The 12,588-nt window shown below is 37.3% G+C and overlaps 1 protein-coding gene across 1 annotated transcript in view; it reads left to right on the top strand.

The window, feature by feature from the left end:
- Positions 1–12,588, top strand: part of zgc:154058 (Frag1/DRAM/Sfk1 family protein) — a 29,754-nt gene that overhangs the window by 9,959 nt on the left and 7,207 nt on the right. The window contains exon 6 of the mRNA XM_026224276.1: positions 5,539–5,666. Coding sequence (XP_026080061.1) covers positions 5,539–5,666 — 128 coding nt within the window. The remainder of the gene's footprint in view (positions 1–5,538; positions 5,667–12,588) is intronic.

Here is a 12,588-nt window from a genome sequence, read left to right as displayed (position 1 = left end):
ATTGCAATATAAAATAGTCGTTTCCTATTTTAATATTTTTTAAAGCTGCAGTCCATAAGTTTTTGGGTTAAAAATGATACAAAATCCATTTTTGAGCAAGTAAATAACTGGGCAGTGTTCAAAACCACCTACTTACCTAAGCCTTAGCTTATAATAATGTTTTCTAATTTAAGTGGTACTGGTAGGAATTTGTGGGAAAGTTGAGCATGCTGCCGCATCATTACATCAAAAGAAAAGCATTTATTTGAAATACAAATGTTTTGCAGCATCATAAATATGTCACTTTTTATCACTTTAATGCATCCTTGCAGAATAAAGGTATAATTTTCTTAAGAATAAACACAAATATATTGGCCAGAAACGTTTAAACAGCAGTGTACATTCTAATCATTCTAGGTTTGTTTGCATTTAATTTCACATAGTGGCAATGAAAAATCTTTAGCCACAAAAAAATCACATTAACAGAAAGTGCCATCCTTAAACTTGTGTCAAGATAATTATGATTCTTAAACATAGAGCTCAGTGTTTACACTTTTAGGGGAAATCGTCAAATAGCCTTCTTATATATTTATTGCATGTTAACCTGGGATAGGAGAAAGTATTTAGAAATTTGTAGATTGCACACTTTACCTTTAAGTGTTAACTTCCGTTTCCCTCTCATTTATAGCATTCCTGAACTTTATTTGGATTTTGGAATTTCAGATCAATCTGTAGTTCAATCCCCAGTAAATGATTCCCATCTGTAGCACAATGTCTGGGCAGTGTCTGGGCAGCAATCAGCTCAGGAAACCACAGGCTTAGTGTGTTTGCATTTGTGCAATATCACCACCACTGGTTGACGAACGATACAAGGCCAACTGTCTTCAAAATTATGGCTGTATTTATGTTCACTCATGGCACATTTTTAGGAGAAGACATTATCATCTAAAAGCTAACTATACACACTGCTCATTCTCTAAACTTGCCTAGAAAAGCAATTGTTTACATACCACTTTGGTATTTCACAACTCAAAAAAGCTGAGTGGATATGTGCGTTCAAGCATTTATAAAACTGAGCCCTCGATGCAGTCACTGCACATTACCGAACATTGTCATCAGACGCCAAGTGAGTTGCTGTTCTGGAAGGATGAATCATCTTCAGAAAAGGTCTGAATTGAATTTGAATCACATCACAGCAAAAACAAGCAGAGGCCAAGCAGAAAAACAAGAACAGAAATCCCCTTAACATACAAATGTTAATAGCTAACATTTAAATGCTTAAGCTAAATCGAATTTTTTTAAAAATTATATATTTTTAAAAGAACCGGTGAGTCATAGCCACAAAACTTGGCTCATGGAGCTCCCTGAACATAAATTCAGCGGCACCCTGTTTTAGCAGAGCTATACTTCACAAAGATACTGTCGGTTACAGCTGAGTGCAAACTATAAAGCAGGTCTCTGAGAGGAGAGACTTGTAAAGAATGACTGGTTCAGTGTGACCTCTGACCCGAGCGCCTGGGCCTGGTGGCAGTGTTCATGCTGTGAGCTGAAGAGCTGTATTGTTGTGTTCAGTCCCGCACCCTGTGTAACGATAAGTGAGAGTGTTCTCCTGCTGGGAGATTCGGACTCTGCCTGTTTGCACAAGGAAATTACCGTTGTTCCTCCAACAATACAAGAAAGTTGGGTATTGAATTCTTTTTCAAAGTGTTTAATATAACACGACTATCAAACAAAACCTCCTCGAATGCATCAACGTTCCAGAACAATAGGACTGTAATACAGTTGTTTACACTAAAAAAGTTTATAAAACGCAGAGCACGGCCCGATAAAGAGGCATGCCGACTTTTCGATCAAGGGTGACCAGCGGTTCCCCAGGGCTGCATTGTTTTCATGTGGCTTATATAATGCTCAGTGTTCCCAAATCTGAGATTTCAAGAGCTTTTTAGATGTCAGCACGGCACTAGAGGAAACATCTCAGCACTGTAGCGCTCTAACAGTAGGGAAACAGGGTGGAGAGAGTTCGCAGCAAGAACTAACTGAAGCTAGTTTAGGCACCTATAGACCTTGTGACAGGGCTGTTGTTTACTTTTATCTCTTGTTTTTTGTTCTCTTGAGGGAATGTTGCACCAAGGTGAAAACCTGTGATCCATAAATACACAGGTGTCGTCTCGCTAATGTGTTTGGGCTGTGGTATTTCCGCCACATTTCACCCTTTACTTACTGGAACCTTCTCGGAGCAGAGATACACAGAAATTAGAGAAAATTACATGACTGAAATTCTTTATGAGCGCTGATTTAGAGTCGTAGTGTCATCCTCATATAATATTCCTCACAAGCTATAATTTTCACATCCCATTGCCCGTTAAAGGGTTTTCCATGGATGGTTGTTGGAGTCTCTGTCCTGTGATTTAAAGCACTCTCATCCACATTAACCATAGAATATCTCATCGGTTTTTATAGGATTTCTTTCACCTAAGGGAAATTTAATTGTAATTAAAACTATTACAAAATTATGGTCCGTTATGGAAATAATACGAAAATAAATTTAAATATAAATATTAGATGAAAACCATAAAAACCTTTGCGACTAACTGAAATAAAATAACTAATTTAAAGTCCTGAAATTACTAAAATGACTAACTAGAGGAACTGAAATTACTGATTAAAAATAAAATAGAACTAAAAATCAATCTAAAGGTTTTGTCAGTCCAACATTCGAAATTTGACTTTAAAAAGATTAATGAAATATGTGTGAAAAGTGTAAAAAGTGTTTTTTTAATTAATTTCAAATCTACTTCATTTTCAAATGAATTTCCAATTCTGCATCCCTCAACTGAAATTCAGTTCAGTTCTGAATAATGCACAATCGTAGTTTGCAATCATTCTGTCTGGCAATATTAGTGTTCTCTCACGCTGTCATATTGTGCCAAGCCAATGACACACTAAAGGCATATCGCCTTGACCTTTCAAAATCTGAAACATCTAGCTCAAGAGAGGCACATTTTCAGGCTAAACGTTGCCTTTAATGTAGAGTGAGTTTGATTGGAGTTGAACATAGCCTTGTTTGTCTGTGTAGAGTGGTGGTAGTTACACAGCAGAAATAATAATAGCCCATGTCCAATGGGTACCATGTGTTTCTGAGTCCCCAGTCTTGTGTCCTGCGGAACTTATTTCCAGGAAACCGTGCTTACAAACACACCTACACACAAACATATACACAGACAGGCAGTTGGAAAGACTGTGACCTTTTTTGACCTTTCGTTATACCCATTTAGAAGAATGGGATTCTGGGGTTGTTCAGAGCACAAGAAGATAAAGTTTAAAGTTAGTCCGCGGTAAGCAGATATATTTAGCCATTTGCAGATTGCTGTCTATGCTGAATTCCCATTGTTTCCTGTGCCCATATCCACTGAAATCCCATTCATGAGGGAAACATCAACAGTAGATGCTTGGGAAGGAAGACTGCAGCGGACAGTGTAGTCCAATGCAGTAAACAACCATTACTCACCACAATTTCTGTTGCTGTTGTGCCGTTTCAGCTGGATTTTATTAAACAGAGTTAATTATCTTCGCCTGCAGACTTTTTCCATGCTTGTTACTTCTCCTACATGTTGTAACAAACATCCTAAATGCATTACTACCACAAAAGTTACATATCTTATAGGTAGTTACATCCTAGCCTTCTCCAAAAAAGACCAGAATAAATGGTCACCAGCATGTTTTGTTTTGGATGCTGGTCCTCAGTGAGCTCTTGATCGAGCTTAACCAGCAGGACTTTCTTGATCATCCAGCTTCACCATGCTGGTTGACTTGAATCGTACTGGTTAGAAACATGGCTATAGTGGTCCGTAAGCAAGAACAGCAATAGCCAGCAAGTAAATTCATGCTGGTCCTTCATGCAGTGTCTCAATACTATAATTAATGTTGTCATGACAGCTTTTAATGTTGACTAGGAGTGTTCTGGGAGGATTGGGCTGAGAAAGGAGGAGGGGTTTATTCTCCCCTCCACACACACACACACACACACACACACTTTGCCACTATAACAGGCCACATCTGCCAGTTTTTATTAAGCATTAACCCAGCAGTAAAACAGTTGAGCAGATTGCAGCAGCTTGATTTACTTTAGAGATCTCACCATGAAGTCCCTCTTTTATCCACTCTCTCCTCATCTTTCCACATTGCCAGGCTTTTTTTTTTTGATTTTCCAGGAAAACAATGAGTAATTTCTTGTCCAAAGAATACTAGAAATCATGTTTTATTATGAGTAAGTCTGATTCATTGAGTCTAAGGACAGCTGGTTTGGAAATAAGATAAAAGACTATCGTTCTTCTGTCTAATTTTTTGGGCCACGCTTACCTAGCAAGATAACACACTGCATGCATTCATGACTTATTTGTTAGACATCTGATAAAACAACTTAAGCAGAGCGAATTAACTTGTTCCTGTAATTTAAATTATAACTTTAATCTGTTTCTTGAAAAGTTGTGGTGCGCTACTTTTGGAAATTGGAAGCATTTTTTATTTTAATTTACTGTATTAAACAAAATGCATCCTTTGTGAGCATAATAGACTTTTAAAATGTCAAATATATATGAAAAGTTATATTATTATAAAGTAAACAGGCCATATAGGCTCTAGCATCTCTGTGACAGTACAGAGGAAAAGTGGTTTGGATAATGGACAGGTTGATATAGGCTATATTATGATAACTGGTCTATTTAGCTGTTTTTGTTTATTAAAAAAAAAATCATTTTGGCAAATGGATATTTGATATAAGTGTCACTACTTCTGGTGAACAACAATTAGATATATATCATCTTGTGTACGTCAGTGGAAGATTTCCCAATGAGAAGTTGAAATCATTAGAAGATGAGGGCGCATGTCACAACAGATTTGTCCGATTGTTATGGATAGCATACAGTACATCACTTACTCTCATGTTTATACTCACCAAAGCCAATTTGTACTTTCATTTGGCACTTATTGAGTGTAACTTTTTGAAACCTGTTTATACAGATAACACTGTATACCTTGAATGAACTTTGGTTTACAGTATCTTGCCAAATATGACTGCAATATGAACTCACATACTTCAGAAATCTAAATGTAGCCAAACTTCAAAATGTTGTTTTTGACATGGTACGTCTTAGTGACTGCTGGAGATTGTCCAGATGATATGCACAAACTGTTTTATATTTCAATGTCACATTGTGGCTGCTTTTCTTCAGGAGTTTTGCTTAGATTTTTATGTCATTTTTGTTTAAATGTTTAGTTCACCCAAAAATGACAATTCTGTCATTAATTGTGTATCGTTCCAAAGCTGTGAGACCATAAAAAATATCTTAATTTGTGCTCCAAAGATGAACGAATGTCTTACAGGTTTGGAATGATATAAGGGTGAGTAAATAATTACAGAATTTTTATTTTAGATCAACTATCACTTTAAAAACTCACATTCAGTGTCTTTTCAATTTGTGCTTATCAGTTGTTTGTAAAGCAACTGTTTAATTATTGTGTTTCTTTATAAAATCTTTTTTGTCCTCTTCCCACTCTCAGTGATGGTGATAGTGTTGCTCCACTATGCCCATGTGATAGAGAAGCACCAGAACTGTGTGTTAAACACAGCAAGTCTCTCCACCGGCTGGATCTGTGCTGCAGGACTCATCATGGTCGGCAACTTCCAGGTACAGTTTGCATAAACCTTACTTACTGTGTCCAAAAACTGCTCCACATCAGCACAGGATGATTTCTCCACGGTCTTCAGGTTGAACATTTGACAACAGGAGAGGAAATGCACTCTCATAGGCTTCATGCTTTTATTAATGCGTAGTGGTTTCCTGCAAAATCACTGTTATGACCTGTTGTAGAGCTGGTGATTTATAAGATTAGTCAAATGTTTGGAGACACACCTAGCCATTGTTTGTTAGCACTATTTGTATTTTTTCCCCATATATATATATATATATATATATATATGTGTAAAGGCTGAAAAATAGTCACTGAAATATTATAATTTAATAAATGAATTAATTAAATATGTATATATATATATATACACACACACACACACACACACACACATACATTTTGTATTTTTAATGCTTATTTTTTGTCTTTTTTAGCATCAACATATTTTAACATAATGTTAAGGCACATATTAAGTCCTGTGTTTCCAAATATTTGGCTCCCAGGTCTTTATGCATGCTTATGTTTGTGAGTGTATCTTAGTGAGCAGTTGTGTGCATGTGTATATATCGGTGTTTGGGTTAGAGTTTAACTAAGATATATCTTGAGAACACCTTTGTCATCCATGCTTGAGTTATACTTTACTCCCGTTCTGCCCTGGATCCTCCTCCAGAGTGTTTAGATGAACAATAAACAGCAGACTCCATAAAGCCCCTCATGCAGACCCACAAGCTCCTTCAAGTCCTTCGAAAACAACATCCTTTACCTTTATTCATGAATTAGCGTGAGCCCTTGGCGACAGTGTCTTTGCAGGTTGAAATGTTTGGACGTTTGGCTGAGTGCCTAGACCGCTAGTGATATGGCGAGGTCGGCCAACAAGGGCAATGCAGGTTTTTATGGGCCGGTTGTCATAGAGACAGAAGGGGAGAGACAAACCTTTCTCCTGATAATATAAGCACCCGCATTCTAACTGTGTTCTGAATCAAAAGTATTGCATAACCTTGTGTGTAGGAGCACAGGTTCAGACTTGTTTGTCCATCCCTCACTGAAGCAAGTTATATTAATGTCTTATTAACTTTCATAGGCAGGTGTTAAAAAAGAGGCCTGAACCTTCATCCATGCAGCATAATGAACTTAATTCATCTCATCAGCAATTTTGTTGTTGACTTAAGAGTTGTTATGGTTCTGCTCGCCTGCAAATTTGAAATGTTTTGAAATCAAGCAAAGCTACTCCCTTGCATTTCTTTAAGCTCAGTCCAATTAGTTTGTTATGTCCTGGCGTGGTTTCAGTAACCGCAGTTAAGTGATGAAACATCCATGTCAGAGAGATGCTGTCTGTATCTAGGAGAAAACAAAAGCGCTTTATTATGGCCTTCTGAAAGTAGATGCATTTAGGAATCTTTAAGATCACTTAGAAAAGAAAAGCAATGCATTTTATGGATGACTGTTGGACAGGAGGTAATTCTGACTTTGCAACAACAATTTGGCATTTCTGAATCAGCTTCTGTAAGTATGTTTTGTTATTTGCAAACACATGAGCTTCATCACTGTGTCTGTCACACGACTCTGTTCCCCTTTTGGTCTTGGACTGATGGTAAAACTAAGGACATTATTAACATTTATTTTTAAAGATGAAGCTTGCGATTATGGAAAGGGGCGTTACATTTCCAACGAGTGCTTTCGGTGTTCGGCCAATCACATCGCACTGGGTCAGTTGGCCAATCAGAGCAGACTGGGCTTGTCAGAAGGACTTTGTAGAAAACAGTGTGTTTGAGAGAGGCGGGGCATAGAGGACCTACAATAATGTACAGTATTTGAAAAATAATGTGTTTTTTTAACATTAAAGCTTGTCACCAAATACACAAAATAATAAAGTATTTAAAGAAGCATCATATGACCCCTTTAAGACATTTTTAATTAAACCTTAGAAAAAGTTCATGAGATCATAAAAGACATCCACACTATTTGAGTGGAATTTAATTCTACTTAAGAAACATGATTTTTGTTTATGATAAACTGTTGTAGTTTGGGCTTTGATTCACATACTGTATAAGCGTTCATTACTGCACAAATCGAGCACGTCCAGTATGGTAAATGAAAGCTCAACCGTACTTTCTTGATGTGCAAGAACTGATTCGTGCTTAAACATATGGGTTACTTTAAGATCTCTTTATGACCTTTTTTAAACTTCAACATTTAGGTTGCGTAGACTTTGAATAGATGCACAAGTTTTTTTTTATAATTATTTGCATTTGTTTTTGGAGGATGATGGAAAGTCTTGGAACAACATGAGGTTGAGTGATAGAATAAAGTTTTTTTGGGGTGATCTAACCTTTAACCACCTTTACCAACTTTACCAGAAAGATCATGATATCTGAGCAGCATCTCCAGCATGAAACAAATCATGGAAAGTCATGCTGGTTTAACCCAGACTTTGCAGCAGGAAACATAGGTTTAATGCCTCACGTTAGGTCATTATGATGATATGGGACCACCCGTGCTGTGTTGAATGCAACAGTGTATACTGAGCAGAGAGATCCATGTTTGGGTCGCACATGTGAAGACTGCAGTCCATTAGGTCACATTTGCCAGCCCACTTTTTTCATTCCGCTCTACTGTTTTCCTCCATCTGTAGTCTGGAGCTGTTAAAAAAGCTGTCTGCTCTTGAAGTCCCTCCCCCTCCTCTGTTTGTGCAAGGAAAACGTGTACAGTACGTCCCTGCCCACTGCCTGCCACATTGTGATCCAGTCAGGCTTTCATTTAAATGAGCTGAAAAGCAACAGGGATGCTGTTTGCCAAATAAAACTCCCTTGACTTCAGAGTAAAAAGCTTTTGCAGTGGATTGTAGAGAAAACATGTTAAAGGTGCAGTTAACTGCCTTTTTAATTATTTTGTACTCTTCTCTGAGGTCCCGTTATAATGTTATCAAGATTTTTACATTAACAAACATCAAAATGTATTAGTATTAGAGTATTTTCTGTCCTGTTTTGACCCCCTCATCAGAACGCTCAGTTTGAATATGTGTGGTGGATTGTAGACTCGGAAGTAAACGCACATTGCTGTGATTGGCTAATTGTGGTGTATGTTTGACAGCCTACATCATTCATAGATGGATGCTGGTGTGATTTAGGTTAAAAACACATAAATACTCAGTACATATCAAACGATCTGTAATAACGAAGCAATAGTGACCACTAGGGGTGTAACGGTTCACAAAATTCACGGTTCGGTTCGATACGATTCACTGGTGTCACGGTTCGGTTCGGTACGGTTCGGTACGTTTTAGATACAGCAAAAAAAAAAAAATTGGCAGATAAATTTCCTTGATTTTTAAAAAATGTTTTATTTATTAAAACTAACAAAGTATGTTTTTTTTTACATTGAACAATGATGGAGCTATTCTTTACCCATCGTCTATGGTGTTTTCTTAGCAGCATACTGTATAAAACAAAAACAAAACTGCCCGTTCTATTTATAACAGTTCTTCTATCTAATGACGTGCAGGCCTGTTAATTGTATCGTACTGCTCAGGAAATTCCGACACAGTACAGTACTAGTCCATTTTGATTTCCATGCTTGTTTGGATGCCCCGATCGATTGGTAAAGTGCACCCAAACACCAGACCTGTTGGTTATTGGAGGATCTTCTATTTCTGGTCTGTTAATCGCATTGGCCATTTAGCAACGAGCCTTCAGCGCGTACTGAGTGAGCGAGCGCCTGTAGCATAACATAAACATATAAGTTGGTATTTTTTTTTCTTCTTTGGGGGCGTTGCCTGTTACGTCGTTTGGGTTATTTGGCTACCTTGTTGAATGCATATCATTATATTTCACAATTTTTTATTTATTTTCCAAATATAATTAATTAGTCCAACGAACCGTTCGGTACATAATGCGTACCGCGTACCGAACCGAAAGCCTCGTACCGAACGGTTCAATACGAATACACGTATCGTTACACCCCTAGTGACCACGTAATAGAAACAGTTAGTCACACTTGTGTGTTGTGACATTACTGTCTAATCCAATGTAGTCGGCAAAGCATTGTCTTTTTATAAAAATCCTGCATTGAATTGTGCCTGGTTTGTAAACAAATTTGCAGTAAAATAAAGTGAATAAAGAACCAAGTTCTTACTGACGCATCTGGCATTTAATAAAAAATAAAATGAATTTTCCTAGTATTGCGATCAGAAGGAAGGCAGTGCAAAGCCTGTGTTTCTACAGCTTGGCACTGCACAGTGTCTAAACAGGCAGTGATGATGAAGCAGGTGTTGATCTTCTTCTGTGGTGGCGGTGTTTAGCCACACTTTTACATCATAAAATAGTACATTTCCACAACCTTTTGTTTTGAACCTTAATTTTCAGTATCATTGCTCTTTAGTGACACATGATCCATCACAAATCATAATTATATACTGATTTGCTCAAGAAATATTTCTTATTATTAAAAAACAGAACAAAAATATTGATAACTCATCCTGCGTGCCACAGATGTTTGTTAGATCAGATGGTCTCTAGCAAACCATGGTTCATAGTTGTGATGTAACTTATGTATGTTATTATTTTTAGTAACAAACCCAAAATGGCCTGCTTCTATTTTCAAGTATAGGTCTCTGCAGGAAAGTAATGGGAGTTACCAGATCAGGGTGTTTCTACACCATGATACCTGATTGGTTGATGTCATAGTGACGTTAGGTTTAGGGGTGGGGTTGGGTAAGGGGGATCATTTAGATTGCATGATTTTGAAACACCCAGCAGTTTGAAACCACCCACATGGTGATAAACGGCCACTTTTGCACTGCAGAGACCCAAGTCTCTCTATTTTCACTAAATATGTCAACATAGGAGAGAATTCTGCACTCGTAAAGTAACTTTGTGAGGTCTTAAAAGTCTTGAAATGGTATTATTTACTTCCTAAATGTGACATTTCCAGGTGAATGGAATATTTAATAAGACAAATGTGTAGTATGGGTCTTGATTCTATCCATCGGGAATTGATTGAGAAGTTCAAATGGATTCAGAGGCTTGGAGGGAAGATGTTGAAAGCCAAGATGGCATGGTGATTTTGCCCAAAAAGAATAATTGTTTTAGAGAGTATCGTATTTTTACAAACAGGTTTTCTTTAGAATATCATGCAGACGTGCACCAATGAATCGTGTTCATGACTTTAACTCCAGATGATTGAATTGTCTTGATTACAGTACAGTCCAGCCTTTCAGTAATTAGTTTTTAACTACTTTATTTAAGACAACTGAAAATTTAGACTTAGTTATCCCATTCCCATCACCAACGTTCAATCCCGAAATATCTTTTGGATAGATTACACCATCCTTCCTGTTTTCTTTGAAATGGAGGGAAGTTAACTGGAAGTGTGGGTGAATGAGTCACGACGCACCATGTGCTGTATGTATGGAGTACAGAGCCACCATGATCTGACAGGCAGGAGAGGCGGGAACGAGCACGTGGCCCGAACGCCACATCTGCACCTCCTCAGCAGGCCTGCCTGCCCTTCTGGAGCATTCCACCGCTGCGGTGTAGGATGACAAGGGCGCAGGCAGACTCTCATTATTACCATCAGGAAAAAGAGAAGTCACGTTATGTAACTCTGGCTGTGCTGTTGAAGTATCCGAAATTTGATATAACTTGATAGTCCTGATGTTCTTGGAATTCAAGTTTTAGTTTTAGAATGGTGTGGTGCAGTTCCACAGAACAATTCTGGGAAGAACAAAGCTTTTTGGAGTGTATCCCGTTTAGATAGGTACAGGTGTGTGGCCCCTCTTTTCCAGCAGACCTGTTTTAGCTTGCCTGGCATTTCCTAATAAGCTAAAGCTCTATTCAAATGAGACTAGTTTTTTTTTTTTTTTTTTTTTTTGCAGATGTACTTTTAGGCCCATCCAAATGTAATAGTGTTTTACTTACATAACCTTAGAGAAATTTACTGTGCAAATTATCTTTTTTTTTTTTTTTTTGGCAGGTTTCACGATTCTTATGAGAAATCATGTCTGTGATTCGCTTCCCCTTATTTGTTTTGACCGTTTGTTGAATTCTGATACTAAAACAAAATTTATTTTGTTGCGCTGCCTGGTATACCTGATGTAGGACACAATGCGGAAGAAAGGATTACTCACTACTTATATCGCAACTTAAAACCTGAACAATCTGGCACAAGAACTGATCAGAAAATTGAATCAGAATAGCTTTATTGGCAGGTGTGTTTACTGGTGGTCGACCGATATATTGCTAAGGCCGATATACAGGCCAACATTTGGCATTTTTCAAATATCGGCATTGGCTGATACGTTTTTCCGCTTGGCCGATGTGTTATTCTGACGCTGCCTCTGACTTTTATTTATCTCTCTGTCTTGTTCGTCGTCGTCATTAACAGTTCTGTCTAATACAGATAGAAGTCTGTTTAATAATCAGAAAGAATGGTTGAACAAAAAAATTAATGTATACAGAAAGTACTATAATGATTGCTTTTATATTAGGCCTATTAGTTACCCTGGCTTTATTTGAAAAATATGATTCACAGTGCACACAAACTTCTCAGAATACTGAGTGACCTGTTTGTTACAGTGTTTACTTTCTTTTTAATTATATTTGTATTAAATATTTATTTCTTTAGTCATCTAAAGTATAAGCATGTTTCTTTTACACATTTACTTTTTAATCCATTGTCAAATTATTTAAAATTTCTTAAATATTAATAATAATTTGTAAAAATCATATCGGCTTTATATCGGCTATCGACTCCCCTGCTTTCCAAGATATCGGCGTCCGCTGTCAAAAAACACATATTGGTCGACCACTAGTGTTTACATGTGCGAGGCATTTGTTTTTGTGACAGAAGCTTCCACAGTTTAACATAATGACGGTAACAAGACAAAAATCTAAAAAATAAAACAAATAAATAAATAGGGAT

The sequence above is a fragment of the Carassius auratus genome, chromosome 38, assembly GCF_003368295.1.
Source record: "Carassius auratus strain Wakin chromosome 38, ASM336829v1, whole genome shotgun sequence".
NCBI lineage: Eukaryota > Metazoa > Chordata > Actinopteri > Cypriniformes > Cyprinidae > Carassius > Carassius auratus.
Note: the sequence above shows the minus strand (reverse complement) of the source record. Positions and strands in the feature narration are given on the sequence as shown.